This window comes from Catharus ustulatus, chromosome 9 (genome assembly GCF_009819885.2).
Source record: "Catharus ustulatus isolate bCatUst1 chromosome 9, bCatUst1.pri.v2, whole genome shotgun sequence".
NCBI lineage: Eukaryota > Metazoa > Chordata > Aves > Passeriformes > Turdidae > Catharus > Catharus ustulatus.
Window position 1 is genome coordinate 6,976,878 of NC_046229.1, and position 18,235 is coordinate 6,995,112.

The 18,235-nt window shown below is 36.4% G+C and overlaps 1 protein-coding gene across 1 annotated transcript in view; it reads left to right on the forward strand.

Annotated features, from left to right (window-relative positions):
• Positions 1 to 18,235, forward strand: part of FAF1 (Fas associated factor 1) — a 152,078-nt gene that overhangs the window by 41,039 nt on the left and 92,804 nt on the right. Inside the window, exon 7 of the mRNA XM_033067908.1 lies at positions 5,828 to 5,933. Coding sequence (XP_032923799.1) covers positions 5,828 to 5,933 — 106 coding nt within the window. The remainder of the gene's footprint in view (positions 1 to 5,827; positions 5,934 to 18,235) is intronic.

Below are 18,235 nucleotides of genomic sequence, written 5' to 3' on the forward strand. Positions count from 1 at the left end.
GCATCAATGCAGATCAAAACACATCTAATTGAAGCAATGTACCAAACCCAGTTACACTGTTTACTGCCTACTGTTAGGTCAGTTATTATTCAGATTAGTTTGTTACCCACAATTTTTAAAAGCGTTGTGCTCACATCTATTATTAATGGATGTTGAGGAACTTTGCCTCTTGCTCTGGGAGTTCATCTGTTGTTTTCTTCAAATGCCTTCTGTTTTGAACTAGAGATAAATAGTCGGGATTTGAATATCTCCAGAAAGTGATATTTGAAAAGCCTGAGATTCCAGTATGTGATATTTTATCTATATGCCCTTCTTAAAAGGAACAGTCTGGCCTCAGCTCTGTAAGCTCCTATTTTTGTCTGTTCTTTATAGTGAGGCAGAACACTGTCTGAAACATCCTTTTCCAACATATTGATCTGAAGGCATTGAAGTTTATTGTGACAGACTGAATGGGCTTAACCCAGAACTGACTTAAAACCAGCATCTAAATGTAATGGCAAAGTGATCCTGCCGTTTAAACAAACAAAAATCTCCTAGGGTATCTTTGTTCATCAGTGGCCTACCTAAAGCTTTTATAGGTAATAGAAACCCAGTGAATTACTACTGCATGCTAGTAAATTGAGGTGGAAAGATTAAATTTAAATGTCAAATACCACCTGTGTGGTTCCACCCTGCTTCCACAGTTTCAGCTGGCAAAGCCACACTTATCCATGCACGATATCCAGGACAATAACCACATGTTTTGTGAACTGTGGCCATAATGAAATCTGATTTCTGGTGAATTCCTGCCTCATCCCAGCAGCTGCAGTAAATCATCCTTCTCCTTCCATGCTTCCCATCATCTCACCTCCAGTTCTTCTTGTATTTTTTGTAGCACCTGTGTAATATTTCCCCCTTGCACAGAGTATCAGCCTGCCTTGCATCTGTTCTCCAGCTCACAGTCAGGCAGTATCAAAGGCAAGGAGAAATCATGTCCTGTGGGTAGTTTTGAGATCACTTGCCAGAGGTGATGGATGGATATAAAATACTGCACTTTTAATACAGCCTTTTACTGAAGTGGGTGGTAATTTGGGTCCCCTTCCTCCTCCTGGATGTTGATTTATACCTGATCTTTGAGACCTTTCTAACACTATGAGACCTCCTTTACACCAGTGTCTATGTTCAAAAGTCACCAGATGGGAGCAGAAGTTACCAGGTGGGTGGAGAAGAATGTGATTTCTCTTGAAAGGAAAGATGCCAAAGAATGTCCATCATTAAACATCCATGAGGGTAGATCCTTTGCACCAGCTTTGTCAGATTAGATTAATCACTTCCTCAGCGTGCAATTCCTTCCCTTTGTTGCCTTGGATGCTTCTTGAAGGCTGACAATACCCACTTCAGGAAGTAGGTTTAGGAGAATGTAAGAGGGAAGCATGTAAAGTGTGAGCATGGGGATCTGGCTGTGGGGCTGGGTCATCCAGATTGTCTCTCCTTTCTATCCTGTGTGTTCTGGGAGATGCTTTTTATAATTTTCTGTTGCTGTTGTCATTGTAATAGATAGACTGTATTTCATACATTTTTTGCTAAATAGCTGAAAGTCAAAAGTACTTTATTATACTTGATGAATCACTGGAAAGTTGAAAAGCATTAAACACCCAGGTGCATTCCATGGAGATTATTAGAAACAATGCAATTTTGCTGAGTGATTTTAACTTGTTTAACAAGTGTAATAATCTCTGTGGATAAGAAAAAAACCCCACAGATCCCATTTTTCAAGCTATAGCCCCATATATTGCTGGATGCCTCTGCTTTAGATCATTACAGAGCAGTGGTGGTGATGTGGTGTCTTGTTGTACGTTATCAACTGTAGCAGAGTGTTAATTAAGAACGATGTAACCTGCAACTCCAATTATTGCTCCTGTCTGCTTAGCTGGACAGGAGCAGTGCCTTGCTTTAGTTACTTTGAATGCTTCCATAAGAATGGTAAGATTAATGTTTTATTTTCACATCTGTTCATGAGACAGTTTAAAAATCCTGAAGTTTAAAATGCAATAGAATGTAAACAAAAGGGCTTCTGCTCATTTACATGTTAGCCAGATTTTCTAACTGATTGCTGTTTGAACCTAATCTGCCACCTCCTGCTGCATTAGCTACAACAAACATTACATTTACATACTGATTTCTTATTTTGTTTTAATGTAAATAATCTGTAATTACAGTAAATTTGGACTTCTGTTGACATGAGCTTGTATAAATCTGTAAGTTTAAAATGGAAATGTTAATTACCTTGTGTCATACCTGTTTATATAAAAATCAGAGATTTTGGGGGGAAATCTCTATGTGACTGAGAAAGATATTACCTAGTAGGTAATACTGAATGTATTTCATAGAAACTGAAATGAAAAGGTTCATGTATATATTATTGATTAAGGATTTACTTTTGGTGTCAAATTCTAAAATATTACTAAAATTTCAAAGAAAAATGCTGCTGAAAAGCAAGGTACCATATAAAAAAAATCAGAGCATTAATGCAATCAATTAACAGTAGATAGAACCAATCTGTTTTGTATGTCCAAGTCTTTTGCTAGAATTGGTCAGAGCAATGGTCGTGGTCAGGTCTGTTTTCTTTTGTCTCTTCTTGGACTTCTTTTCTGGGTGTAGGCAAGGTACCTCAAATGGAGGATTGGTGCCCAAAAATGCAGATTCCCCTGTCCTCTTGTGCTGAATCATATCAGCAAATGCTTTTGAAATCTGGGGTTTGCAGCAGGGGGAAAATGGTTCTAGTAAGAGTGACCTACTTTAGTCCTCTTTCTAGAATTTAGTTTTCTTTTCCCATGAATTAATTCTCAGATTAATCTGATTCTTTTAGCGCTGGTGGCAACAATGGAATGAAAAAGAAAGGAAAAAAAAATCTGCCTTGTTTTTAATGGGACCTAGAGTTTGACCCTGATTTTTTCCCCTTTTTAATATAGCTAGTTTGTTTGGTAGTCAAATTATTATATTACAAAGTGATTGTAATCAACTATAACATTTGTAGGAAAACTAAACAACTGCAAACTCTGAAGCCAAATTTTAGAGATGTGCATTGTATTCAATCTTCTCAACAATCTTATATGGACCTAAAAAGAAATAAAAATAAGGGTCAGCTTAGTATCAGTGAGAAGTTTCCTTTAAATACATTTATCTTGTAAAATTTGTCATTGCCTTAATGGCTGAAATACAAATTTTGGGCAAGTAATTTGAGGTAATCTATATCCCCCTTTGCTGGGGGAAATGATGATGGGAGGGGCAGAAATCAACCCCATTCCACAGAGGAGGGTGGGCACCAACACTGGCATCCGTGCCCCATCAGATGTGCCATCAATTCCTCCTCCTTTTGACTTTCTAGTGGACACTTTCCAAGCTTTACAGCTGTCAGACCATGTGAGATTTTGATGTAGGAGCTCCAAGGACTGGAGCAGTTGACCAGTGCATTTCTGTGTAAGAAGAAGTAATGTTCCTCATTTTGTTATTTTTCTGAAGAAAAAGTGAACAATGAACCATGCACTATATTTGCTAACACTTTCAAACCCAGTTTTCCCTTCATTTTTTTCATGTTTTTTTTTTATTAGCCAGCTTAATTTTCAGCCTCTTTTTTCACTCTGTTTGTCGATGAATATGTGCTGAGAATTTGCTTGTTAACAACATTCAGCTTGTGTTGCTTAGAAATCCCAAAAGTAGAGGTGTCAAAATTGTTAGTTCAAAAATTAAAGCTTTTAATTTTTAGGCACTTCATTTAAATTTGTTTGAAGAGTATTTTTTCCTTTCCAAAATACTTCCTGCTCTCACAAGTGGAAAACTTTCCCTATGAGTGGATGCTTTTTATTAGCAGGCTGTATTTTGAGTTGCACTGAAGTGTGTGGATCATGCATAAGTGGAGAGACTGAGGGTTTGATCAGACTGGCCTGTTTCCTACTATGTTTACATCAATTACAGAATGAAAACATGAGCCATGTTATCAGTGAGCATCTACAGATTTTCAGATAGAGTCAAAATTAGCTATAACAGAACCTTGTGTGAGTCAGTATGGAATCCAGAGCCATTCACATATGCAGTAATTAATGTTTTCAGAGCAATTAAATATGTCATTTGCCTCCAGTATTTGCTGAAAACAAATAAAAAATCAGAATCTAAAAAAGCACAGCAGAATATTTTAGTTGCTACTGAACATTTGCCAATAGAAAATATGGTTATCTTACTAAAAATCAAATTAGAATTACCTTTGAAAATAGGCATACAACTTTTCAGGACTCCTTTTTTTTTTTTTTTTCCCTCCTTTGAAGGACTTTGAAGTATTTAAAAAAATTGTAGGCCTTTTCTAGAAAATCTTGTGAAAGTGCAGAAAACTGCATGTTCAACATCAATGACTCCAGTTACATTTGTAGTGTCTCTCATGCACTTAATCATTCTTAGCATTGACAATGAGTTGTATTTATTTTCCATGTTGGGAAACCCTAAAATACAAGAAATAGCACTTCATGATTTTTTTTGTAGTATGTGATTATTGAGAGCCAAATTAGGTTTCTGAGTGAAGATATTTTTGTAAGATAAATTTCCCTGAGATGTTCAAGCAAATTGTGTATCTCTTGCTGAAGCATCCAGTGAGTGTTGTATGAGTTCCTTCCCATCTGAGCAGCAAAACAGCAGATGAGTAATTCCAGAAGGAGTTAAAACTGACAAATCAGGTCTCAAATGATGCAGGAGTCTTTCTTGTCTCCCTGTATCAGCTGTGCTGATCTGCATTCAGTTTGTCCTTTACTGCTGAGAGGAATGGCATGTTGAAGTGTCATGGAAGATGTGAAGGGAAAAACCACAGTCTGTCATTCTTTTAAGTGTATGTGATAAGAAGGAATTGAATAGGGCCAATTAAATTTCATATGCCACTGAACAAGTCAAGTCTGCATAAATATTGTTCAGAAACCCAAGCTGTGGTACAGTGTTGCTGCAGTTTGGTAGCATGTGTAAGATGGCACCCAGCCATAATTGCCATGTCTATAACAGAAGTCCTGCCTTCTACTTTGCAAAGTAGATAGCTGCATCATTTTGTACCTAATAAAGCAATCAGGATGCCTTTGTAATATCCAGGTGTTTTACTACCAGGAAAATCAGAAAAATAACTCCAAGTTTGTAACAACATGAAGATATAGTTGGCCTGTTTGAACTGTATCTTAAGATAAGGTGTTTTTTAAATTTGATTTTATTAAAAAAAATTATTAAAGCCTCTGTAATGTACATTTAAAACAATGTGAACAGAACTAACTTTTCTAAATGTTTGATTCCCACACAAGAAATTCTCCTGTGGTTACTTTTCCTGTTCTAATTAGCTGGGTTTATGTGCTTTAAATGAAACTAAGCAGAAGAATTTCCATTTGGTTTCTGCTTCAGGTAACCCTAGAGAAGCAAGAGCATGCTTTGCCTTGTTCTACTTACCATCAGTTCTTAATGTGCATCATAGCTTGATATCTGTTCTGGCCATCAATATGCTGACAAGCCTATTATTAATGGCATTAGGAGTGCTAAATACACCCGATGTTTGTGAAGATAATGGGACTCTCTCCATTTTGAAAATACTTAACATTAGAAGAGCTTTAAAGGCTGCAGTCACCTTATTAAGGAAGGAGTTCAGGAATGGCCTTTGGTCATTCTCAGCAGGCATCCTTGCATTTAAGAGTGAAAAGAGAGATGATAATGTTGTGCCTGGACTTGTCCATGTAGAGTTTAGGGTACCCTGGGGTTTTCGCATCTAACTGTAAAACAAGCTATAACATGCTTATCCCTGATTTTCCTGTTTTTCTTTCAACCATTTCAGGGCCCTGCAGGAGTCATTAAATCAAAACTTCATGCTGATTGTCACCCATCGAGAAGTCCAGCGGGAGTACAACCTCAACTTCTCAGGAAGCAGTACCATTCAGGAGGTGAGTGCTGTTTCACAGCTGAACAATAAATGTAGCTCATTATAGCTAATGCCAGCTCTGTTAAAGGGGGTTTGCATAGTCTTGATGGATATTCCTGTATTTTATTAGTCTTTTTTATTTTATTCAGCTGGATCATCAAGATTTGCTGTGATCTGGTTAAAGAATTCAGTTAGGAAAAGGTGTTCTATCAAATTCTACAGAAAGGATGTTTCTTTTTGTATTGCATTAGCAAAACACACAAACAGCATGTATTGAGTTATTCAAATTGCATTTTACTTGAAGCCCCTTGAAGCTTCCTCTGCCTTCCCTTCTTTTAACCAGCTCCAGCTCCATTTTGTAGGCACCTCAACCATTGTGCTGGCTGCTGTTGGAGTGCTGTAATTCTTGCTGGCCTGGTAGCCCAGATGGTTTTGTGTGCAATGGACAGTGCTGCCGTTCTGTGGAATGGCCAGCAAGGGGTGATATTGGAGAGAACTTCAGCAGAATTAAGTCCTGAAGGATCAAATATCTCTGATGTGACTCTGGACTCTCTGAATTCAGAGTAAGCAGTCCCTTGCATATTTTTAAAACTCCGTTCCAAGCCCAAAGGTTGTTTAGTGCTCCATGGTATATCTAGTGCTAGATGTTGTGGATGTTATTTTCCATATAAGCCACTGCCTACTGGAAACTTGACAAACAACCTAGAAATGTGAATCTTCCAAATTCACATTACAAAATATTAAGATTAAATGTTTGCTTTTCAAATTAAATGTATGTTTGCTATTATTGGTCTGTCCCTTCTCTCAGTCTTTCAGGGTTGAACAGATTTTATTGAAGTTTTTTGTGTCACATGCTGACATGGTAGACAGAATTAATTTAAGTTCTGTAATATTAGCTGTGGGAGTGGTGTCTCATACAAGAATGAGAAATGATCACTAACTGTTTTCATTGTGAATCCTGTTATTCTTAACATTTAAATTCTGATCTTTCTCCCATGTGAAAGTCTGATTTCTACTTCTTATGTTTAGATCTACTATAGTAAGTTCTGTTTTGCTTTTTATGATAATACTGATAAACAACCATACTTGAATCAGTTTGATTTTTAAGAGGCTGAACTTTGACTCTCTAGAACTATAAAGAATTTGAACGTTTATGGAAATAAATAATCCAAATATGTGGTTTTAATTTTAAAATAGTGAGATTCTAAAAGAAAACACATACATATGTGTTGTCTGCTTGTTTTTTATCAATTTATGATTTACTTCTTTGCTGATGGGTCTTAGCTGGCTTAAAGGAAGCAGAAAGCTGTGACAGGGGGATCTAGGCTGCCTTTCCATGCCCTGAAATTTTCTTGTTTGTTGGTAATGGCAGGTTACAGTCATCAGGCTGCCATATGAAATCAACACAATTTAAAAATTAATTACGGTTTTTCCCTTAAACAACCAAAATAAAAACCACACCACCACGTAACCAGCATGAGAAAACCTTTCTTTGCCTTTCTTGTATCTGAGTGTCACACCCAATAGAGTGTCTAAAATTGTGAACACCAATTCAGGGGCTAAAATGAGCCGAGCTCCCTGGCCCTTGTTGTGCAGCTGATGCTGAACAGGTGAACGTGTCTGTCTGTGCAAAGGCTCCTGGAAATCCCTGGGGATTTCACTGAGGTAAAAGGGTTGGTGAACATTTGTCTAATTATAGAAAACAAGCACTGTTTTGAATGTTAACTCCCTAATGGCTTCTTAATTTAATTTTTTTTTTCTTTTAGCATAGAGTAATCATTGTAACAAATCTGGGCAGTCCTTGTGGTTTGGAGGAATTGTTGGTATCGTTCCTCGTCTCCTTTGTCTCTGTCCTCTCCTGGGACTGTTGGATTTTTTTTTTCTCTTCACTCTCCTGTTCACACTTTAACAAATTAATAGTTTACTTTCCTCCTGGTGTATTTTTGTACCGGTGGAGAAGCTCAGTGATGCAGTTGCCAACCACAAGAGGGCAGGAAGGACTATTCAATTATTACCTAAAAATGCCGCTCAGTGTTTTCAAATTAGCTTCTGGTATATTAACAAAAAGGACTATAATGGCCAAGTTATTGTTTGATTTACAGATAATTGGCATATTGCAGGGAGGAGACTTAATTTCATCCTTTTAAATTAAACAGGGAGATTTAAAAAGACATAAAATATTCATTAATGTTCAGTGATTATAAAGCAGTGGCATATATTTATTCTACCTTTATTACTGTTTCGATGGGAAAATACAGCAAATATTTCAGAAATCGACTTGGCCATACTGACAAGTTGAAATGTTTAAGCAGTGTTAATGCAATCTACTCACACGCCATATCCTATGCAGAAAGATTCAAAATGACTACATCAATTATTAAAAGAAATATTTAAGATTCTGGAAATGTTCTACTTCTTGCCACAGTTGGGTGCAACTGTCTCTCAAGGGCTGCTGGTTCAGAGTGTTGTTGTTAATACTGTGAATTTTAAGGCATAGGTATTTTTTCCAAGGGTCTCAAAAACCCCCCAAACTCTCACCAAAAACTCAACCCCATCACCCTTTCAGAAGGCAGAAATGTTTTGCAATGCATTAAATGCAAAATCCAGTGAGCTCACAGCTGTGCTTTCCTAAACCACTATTGCTGCAGTTCTCTGGGTTCTTTTTATTGTTTAGAATGCATGTTTAATAGTAAATTTTATTTGGATTAATTGTTTTTTCAAAGAAATCATGATGTTTAATGGGGAAACCACGTGACAAAAAATTATCTGAGAGAAACCTGATGCTGTATGCTCATGTCTGCTTCCAAAATTTTTTACATATAATTTTAATAGTTGGATTTTGGATGGTACTTGAAAATGCTTTTTTTTAAACATTCTTCATCAAAATAGCTAACTCTTTATGTGTTAAGATCTGATTTCCCGTCTTAAAAAATATAACTTACATTCAGTTATATTGTTCTGTGATCATGAACTTATACAGAATCTTTGGAAATGAAATAAAAAATTAAATGGAACTTGTCAAAAATTCTGTATATTCAATTTAATTTTTTTTTGAGTTGGGTAGGGGAGTAGTTAACTTGGAAAGTTATAATAACACGATGGTCTAAATTGCAAATTAATCTGTGTCACAGGTTTCTGACATCCGTTTGTTCTTGTAAAATTGCAGTATTAAATTAATTCTGGGCAGATACTTCTTCTGGGAAATATCATGGTTACTTTTTTCCATGATCTGCATTTTAAATTGGAAATTGGTAAGGTTTGTGCCAGTTAGGAGACTGAACATATGAAATGAATACATTTCCAGAATATTAGATGGTTAAATAAAGACTATTTGACAAATTGAACTCCTAATACAAGACTTAAAGGATTTTTCTGTCTGAAGACTTGTTCCTTATTCTACTAAGATAATTTATAGAAGCTGTTTGAAATTGGAGAGATTTTTTGTAACTTTAGGTTTTGAGCAGCTCTGTGCTAAATTATTACAAGGCATTGCCACACTCAATTTATTTTCTATCTATTCTAATTAAGTTCTCATTTAGAAATCAAAATTTCTATTACTTTTCATTGTTGCAAGTTGCAGTTTCATAATTTAACAGAAATGAAGAAAAGCCTTTTTCAGAAGGGGGAATATTTAAATGTGTGTTAAAAGCAAGTTTGTGTTCTGATGCTGGAGCAGACAAACTAATTTGTGAAAAACTTAATGGACTTGAGTTCTTGTCACAATAATGTGCTCTACACTTTCTGTTTTTTAATCAGTGACACAGGAAAAAAAATCAAACATTTTTAACAAACTGGATTGCTCCATTAAAAACAAGGACTTTACATTTGTCTATTTTACTCTTTTGATAAAGACTTTGAAGCCATTTTGTGATTTTTGGGATTGCAAAAATATCCAGTGTACACAAGCTGTGGCTGCTAAAGGGGGGATGAGTTAAACATGCAGAACCCTCAGTCCTCTCACAGATTGATGATCTTATTTTGTAACTGCTGGAAATTCCAGATGAGCATACTATGTAGAGCATGTACTGGGCACTAGAATTCGTGGTAAAACATAAAATCTGTGCAAACAATGCAGAGAAGATGGGTCTCTAAATACTGGCTGCCTCTGCATAGCTGCCTCTGCTCTTTATTCTGTTCCTTTAGCCAATAACTTAAGCAGAGGCTGCCTGCTCAGCATCCCTGTCACCTGTGCTAGGTAATATATTTGTTCTCTGTTCCCTGCAGACTCACTGGCTAAGGTGGAATATGGAAAGCAATGTATCCAATAGCCCTCCAGGCAGGAGGAGGAACTATTTGTGCACACAACTGCCTGGGCTGAGATAAACTGTAAAGTGTTGACACACCCATATCAAATCCTTTGTGATGAATTTCTTTAAACTTTTTTCATGAGTGGATGAATGTTAAACAAGATGCAAAATCACCATTATGAACATGCAGGCAGAAGCCTCATTTAAAAGGCCTAAATAAATGTAATATATAAATATAGGTAAGCTGAGCTGAATTACCTGCAGCAGGCAGAAACATAATCTGGCTGAAGGTCTTGTACCTTTTTCAGATTTGTTTTTTGGACTGTGAACAAAATATTTTTAAGACAGTTGTTGCTGAGTGAGATCATTCAAAGTAAACGTCAGACACTGACATGGAGACATGAAATGCATATATAAATATTTCTTTTTAATGCCGTAGCTAAATAATTACAATAAAATACATTTACCAAAAATGCACATACCCAAATGTGGTACATATATTAATAGTTTCACAAACAGTTGTTTTATGTCTTGACATTTTGTACTTGCTTTAAAATTGTTGAAAACTACTGTTGTAATAAAAATCAGTAACTAGCACTTTTTGGATTTAATAGGAGGTGCACAAACGTTCTGTTGTTCAAATACTCCTAGTATCAGACAAGCTATTAAAATACATTGCTGTACTCAGTGTACTCATTTTTCTGAAATTTGAACATTTAGTTTGCTTTTAAAAGAAATCTATCATTTAAAAATTATACTCAATTTATAGCAAGTCATAAACAGCAGTATACATAATTTAAACATCACTCTGATAGCCTCAGTGTTCTGCAGTGGTAAATGAGGACCTGCTAGCAAGCCAGGCTTTGACTTTTTCAGGGAGGAGAGAAAATTCTGTATTTAAAAAGCTAAATCAACTTTTTGATTGGTTTTTTTGCCGTTGTGTGATAAAAAACCAGTACATTCCTAAAGTAAAACGTATTCGCTGGAAGAAATCCTTGATAAACTTTTCATTATGTGTTGGGAATTACATGAAAAGGAAATTCCTTGGGAAATAAAGAGAAAATACCTTTTAGGTACCTGTTCAACAGTGATAACTTTATTAGGCACTTAAAATATCTTAATACCTGACTGAAGAGATCTGTTTCGAAGATATCCCATTGAAAAACATATATAACTATTTTTCTTTTGCTGCAACAGAAACAGCAATAAGAGATAAAGAAAGGGCACTACTTCTCACTTAATTATGAAACTTAATATATTCATGACAGAATATGTTTCATAACCTGTGATTTGATTTTGGTGGGTTTGGACGTGCATATCATTAAAGAAACGATTTTCAGTTATTAAAAACTAGTAAACATGGACATTTTTATATGCAAGAAAAGGCAGAGAGTAAATAATTGCACTGGTGACCAATACTGTAATAATCCTGTTTTACAATATGCACTTGACAGGTTGTAATAGTGCTAATTGAAGAGACTAATTCACACTTGCTTCATTCTATTCAAAGGCAAAATCAGCAGCTTGTTTTGCTTTTGACCAGATGGTCCTGATGAACACCTACTGTGCACTTTAAGTGCTTTACTAGAATTACAAAGGCTGGGGGCTGCATCCGACTCAAAATGATTTGAGAAGAGAAAAAAACCTCACTGCTCAATGGATTTGGTGCAACTAAATTAATTCTAGTGGACCCATTACACATTGAGCCCCCTTTTCAAAGTGCTGAGCCTCCTCGTTTGTTCTGTAGCAATGAGAAAGTGAAAGGCAGATTACTGCAAACAGAAATAAAAAAAAAGTGCTGTGAAAAGGAGAAAAGAGGCCTTGAAGCCTTTTCATATCATTTGGGTTTTTCAAGTGCGTTATTTTTGGGGAGGGTGGATGTATGAAAAGCCAATTGGAGTTTTTTTTGTTTTAAAGTGCGCTATTTAAGTACTATGAATATAAAAGCAAGAGCAACAGTTGACTGAGTTTACTGTGGTAAAGCTTTGTGTCCAAGGATGAATCAAATTCATTATAGTCAATGCTTTGTATTTTCATATGAATGTAGGGTTAGTTTCACAAGACTGTGTCTGTTTAGGATAATTATAATTTAATATTTTCCTTTCATAAAGTTATCACTGTAGTTTATCTAAAATTTACTGAAAGCAAGGTTTTTTCCTCGCATAAATTTAGAAGCATCCAGAGAGTTTAAAACTCCAAAGGAAGCTGTTTGATTTGCAAGGGAAGGCAGGCAGGTTCCAATAGCACAGATTATTATAACTAATTAGAAGTCACACATCTGTTAAGGTTCAGTTTGTCAGCACTCAGTGTGTGTGTGTTTATATCTCTTCTTCTTTTCTCTCTTTCTCTGTCTCTATTCCCCTCCATCCCTAAGTGTAAGTTGGACTGGAGAGAAACTCTCAAAGGATAAGGATCAATTTATTTGAATTTGAAAATAATGAGGAGTCATTGTTATAATTTTGGTTATGGGTTTGGCTCTGTAAATGCTCAGTCATGTGAGTTGTCCTTATTTTAGAAGTAATCATGTTGAATTGAATGGCTTTGCTCATGTAATTTAAGGATGCTAAGGATTTTGGGGATCAAGACCTAATTTAAAACCTTGAATTTTTTAAAAACTGCAATTAAAACCATCGCTTGCTATTCTGATTTTGAATATTTGCTGTGTTTTACTTTCGGGTTGGTGAATTTTTATGCAAGGCTTCTATCATAATGCTAGCTATTAAAAAGGTGTTAGCATGAAATGACAAGAAAACCTAAGCAGCTTTATGAACATATTAAACAGCTCTGTCCCCAGCTCCTGTGCTATTTAGAGTGGGAAAGCAGCACTCTGCAGCTAAATAGCACAGTGCTGTCAGCTGTGTGAATTATAGTTAGTTGAATAACAAATAAAAAATTCAAGTTAGCATTTTTTTGCAATTAAAAAAAATTAATTTACAGCTTGTAAATTAAAGTGGTTTAGAACATGGTTTAACCTTTCTATCCTGTGTTAACTATAATATGATCACTTCTATTATTTCATGATATACACTTATATTAAAAAAAACACATTCGTTGAATTGCTGATTTGTTTTCAAACAATGAAATTTGTATTTGTGCAAATTATAGTAGGCACAGTGTTCTCTCATGTTTTCTCATCAAACAACCCAATTATACTTATAAATAGTGAGGTGCTAATGAACTGTTGTTCGGGAAAAGTTGATTTTTTTTTTTTTTTTAACTTGAGTAAGAAAGGAAACACTTCACAATTTTAGAGTGCTTGCTTGGTGAGAAAATATTTGAAAATATTTTACTTATGTAAATCATGTTGGTGCTATCACTTTTAAATACACAACAGAAGCTAATCTAAAATCCCCATCAGTTCATATGGAGCGTAACTACATGCTTGACATTGTAAATTGCTCACTTAATTGGGAACTGAGGATTTACTTATATTCATTAAGTTACAGAAGTTGTTTCCTAAGAGCTAATATTTGAGCTTGAAGTTTATCACTCCATTCACTGAATAGAAAGAAGTTATTTTTTGGGTAGTTGTGGTGGTAAGGATATTTAAAGTAGTGATTGTGGAGTTTCAGCACCAAAATGGTCAGAAGTATCTTGAAGCAGCAGTGCAATGATAGTGCTGCACTATGCTTTATGTAATTACTATGCAAAGAAAACACTCAGTTGCTGTTCCAACTATGAATTAATAATGTTTGTCCCATCCATAACATCTCAGTGACACAGGCACCATGTCTGGAGTAAACCTGTTTCTTAGGGTTTTTCAGTTACGTTCCTATGTCTGTATAAACATGAATTTGAAAAGTTATCCTTTTGGTTTTGTACCAGGAGTTGTGGGCATAAATTGGAGAGCCTTGCACTCATTTAAAGGATAAAATGGCCTCATAATCACCCAGAAGAAATCCCTGTTACTGTTTTTAAAAAGGGTTATAGCAGCTCTTGGCAAATATTTGCAATAAGTGGCAAAATTTATGCCTTGCTTTGTGGTCGTTGCGTGACCAGACAGTGGGGCATAGGATTGTTTTAAGGTTTTTACAGCTGCAGGGAAAAAGCATCTGTTCCTAGAAAAGCCTTCATTGTTTAATTTTGACACTGACTTTTCCATGCTGCTTGTACCAGTCTCTGGATTAGGTGCCACTAAAATGAAATTTGTTTTAAGTTGCTCCCAAATGCAGCTGTCACTATACACAGCCTTGTAGCTTAGGCAAAGGAGACATAATCAAAACAAGCATTTTTGTGCAAGGTCATTTAGTAGACTGGGAAAGCTCAGAGCAGGAATTTTGACAGTATTGTATCTTGTGAGTAGCTTGGCTATTAGCTTTTGTGTTTGTTTAATAATTCTGGTGATCACCAGTGTATATGACTGTCTCAGGAATAATGAAAGGATTTTTTTAACTGCACTGCTTTTCTTTACATATACTTTATATTGAATTTATTTTGATTGAGCAGTTTCTGTGGTATTCAGTTACATACATCCCATGTATGTTTATTTGTATCTCTGTATCTCTAGAGTGAAATGGAGTGATTTACAAAAAGCAGGGAAAATTGACATTTTTGAAAGGGCTTCCATTTCTTTCCTTCAAAGTTTCCAGTGAATTAAAAATGAGAGAGCACTTCATTTTATGTATCCCAGAGTTGTGTTAATTTCTACCCAGCTGGTCTCAACTGATTGATACAAAGCCAAATTTGTGGCTGCCTGCATTACAAAGTCTGTAATTTGCTAATGAATTATGATAATAATCTTTCATCACACATGAAAGATTTAGATAAACAATTTACTAACTATATAGTTTGATCACAATTTTTGGGTTTGTACCAAGCCTCAAATCTACTTTTATTTTTCCCTGCCTGGATTAGCAGACCAAAGTGAACTTACCTTGTTTTGAAAAGAGTGATGCTGGAAGTTACATGGGGGTGATGGTGGACAGTGTAAATATCCATATTTAATGTATAGACAAATCAAACTGCCCATTTTCAAACTAGAGGAGCATCACAGTAGCATGGCACAAGAAATTATTTGAGACTGCACCCACTGTTGTGCAGAAATAAATAAAAATAGGGTACAGATGTTTCTCAAGTTCAACCTCCTCCTTGTATGGGGGAGGCAAACTAATTAAAGCACAGCTAGACAAAGCCATAGGGGCAAACTAGGCTTAAAAAGAATGGAAAGGAAAATCAAATCTTCCAGTAGAGGAGCAGCTGCCACAAGATCTGTCCACTTGAGTGAAGTTTGGGGTTACCTGTATGTCAGATCAGCAGAGTTGGTTTGAACACTACAAGGACCCTCTGAGGACAACATTCACAGGACGTGAACACACCATAAGTGTCTTCTTGTACGAAATCTGCCCATTTTTGATCAGATCATCCATCTTCTGACCAAAGATTAGTTCCCAGTTCTGTAGAACTTGCTCCTGTACACTGGAGGAAGGAGGGGAGCTCTGTGTTCAGAGCCCTCTTCTGTTCCACAAGATCAACGAAGCTTGCAAAAAAAACTTTTAAAAAATCAATTAATACTTTTTCTGCTTCTCTTGAGCTAGGATGGGTTTAAGTAGGCAATGTTTTGATGTCCACCCTAGGAAAACAACCAAACAAAAAACCCCATGAGACCTAGCACGTGTGGCCAGTGTTGCCATTTTTATGTGGGTAAATCTATTGGCTTCAGAGGTTTCTGGCTTGATGTGCTTCTCCTCAGACCATGAGTGACCCAAACCAACTGGTTTGTCACCCCAAAACCACAAGTGTATGACTGTCCCAAACAAAATCACACTGAGATACCAGTCAAACAATAGAAATATTTTAAAAAGTAATTATTAAAAAAAAAAAATAAAGACAAAGTAGGAGAACCAGCAGTGTCAAGAAAATGCCATTCAGAGTAGGCCTGGTTATGTGTCCCCATGAAAAGATTAGGAAAAGAGCTTTGGGGGTGGGTGCTGCCTGGAAAAGGGAATTGAACTATGGCCCAAGAGTTGTTGTGGCTGCTTTGTTATGTTGTTTGTTCTTATCATATTTAGGGAACTAGAACTTCATGAATAACCAGCGGTGTGTTCGTGAATCACTTCTTATTGCATCAGGTTGAAAAGAAAAAGGCTTAAGTTTGGAAGGCAGCATTTTTTTGGTCAAACTTTCTGATTAATGGAAAATGCAGAAAAGTGGGGAGGGAGGTGTGAACAGTATAGACTTGGTGTACCAAGACCTGAACTCTCAGCACTCATTTGTCCCCGCAAAGGCGATTCTGTCTAGTAGCTGTTACCTGGTATGTCTAATGCCTGGTAGCTCTCATGGAAATTATGATGTAATTTGGAAGTACAGACTACCTAAGGACCTTCACAACCTTGGGAACAAGCATTTAAAGAAAATAAGAGAAAGAGGAATAGAAAGAACAAGGATTTTTTTGCTGTTCTTCTACAGTTTCTATATAAGGAAGAGAGATCTTCCTGCAAAGATGTGCTAATAAATCAGCAGTAAGTCTGTCTGTCTGTCTGGTATCACATGGCAGAGCTGTGCTTAAAGCTCCAACCCCAACAACCCAAGGGCTGACTTAATTTCAGTTATTTTGTTCACAGCATCAGGGCACCCCAAATATCTCTGCAATTTCTTTTATGAGAAACAGAAAGGTTTAATATTGGTCTTACTTCTCTCATTTTTGATGATAAGTTACCTTTCACTGAACTTGGGAACTGTACCACAGTGACTCTTATTTAAGAAACATTATGAGCTGTTTTTGTGTCCTGTTACTAATTTCTCTGTAACTGTAAGTTGAATTTCAGTTCAACATCTCGCCTCTGTGTCTTGCATAAACTTCTGTTTGCACTTTCTCACAAAGTTCCTCTTTTAAGGCAAGAAGGACTTATTGCTGAATAATTCAAAAGTGGGGAGTGTAAGAAGTGCTTGGATTAATCTGCAGAGGGTTTTGTGTGTTGACAATTTCACCTATAACTAACAGTCTCTTTCACCCACTCTGCTTAAAAGGTCTTGGCTCTTCTTTATTCTTTGCATTGACCTTGGGCTGGCAGAGAAAAGACCAGACTGCAGCTGAGAGCTCTGACCACAGGGCAGCCTAGGCCAGGACTAAGGCAAACAAAATGGAGAAGCTGTGACATTCACAAAAAGCAGCAAGAGAAGAGTGGAAGAGGACACTTTTTCTGTAGTACAAAGCAATACAGTGAAACTTCTCACCCTGCCACAGAAGGATGGTGTTATAGGTATTTTACAATAGATATATTCTAATGGTGTATACTGCCAAGTCAGGCAGGTCCATGTTCATTTTTCAAGGATGTCTCTAAGTTCACTAGATCATTCTGTGAGGTTTGGGGTGAGCTGAAAGTTTCTTTTTTGATGAACTAAGAGCAATAAACTGAGCTGGAACTTGAATTGCTGTGGAGATGCTTTTACTCTCCTGTTAAGTTGCAGGTCACAGCTGTGGCTGCATTAGCACAGAGGGCAGTGCAATGAGAGGTCTGCAGAGAAAACCTCTTTGTGGGAAAGATCTCTGATATTTTTCTGTGTTGGCATTTAACAGTTACCATTTCTAGCTGGTCCTGTGGATTGAATGTTACTTATTAATTGAAATCTCAGGACTGTGCATCTTCCCTTTTACTTTGGTTTTAATAGTAATTGGTTTCCCTGCTCAGACTGTTTTGTCCTCCAAGCTGAAGTGTGCAGTCAGTTGGACAGGTGGGAGCTTTAAGATCAGAAGTGTGTGTTTGAAAGTGAAACACCAATGCAATTTCATTTTACAAGGGCTGGATCTACTTCAGTGCCTTGGTGCAAATCAGTATTTTCAAATCCTGAAGCTTTGGGAAGCCTCTGTTGTAGCAGAAACAATGTCATTTAAAAAATAATTTTGTAAACAGAGGTAGCAGAATTCTTGAATAAGAAGAAATAAATGAAAGATTGAGTGGAAAGTGCATGTGCTGTGTGTTTTCAACTCACTGCAGAGTAGCCATGCAAAGAATCACCATGAGCAGTGAGACAAGCTTTTTAAATACCCAAAAATAAACAGTTTCCCCCTTAGAGAAGTACATTAGCATTGTGTCTGGTAATTTTCTTTCTTAAGATCAGTTTGAAGGGAGGAACAATA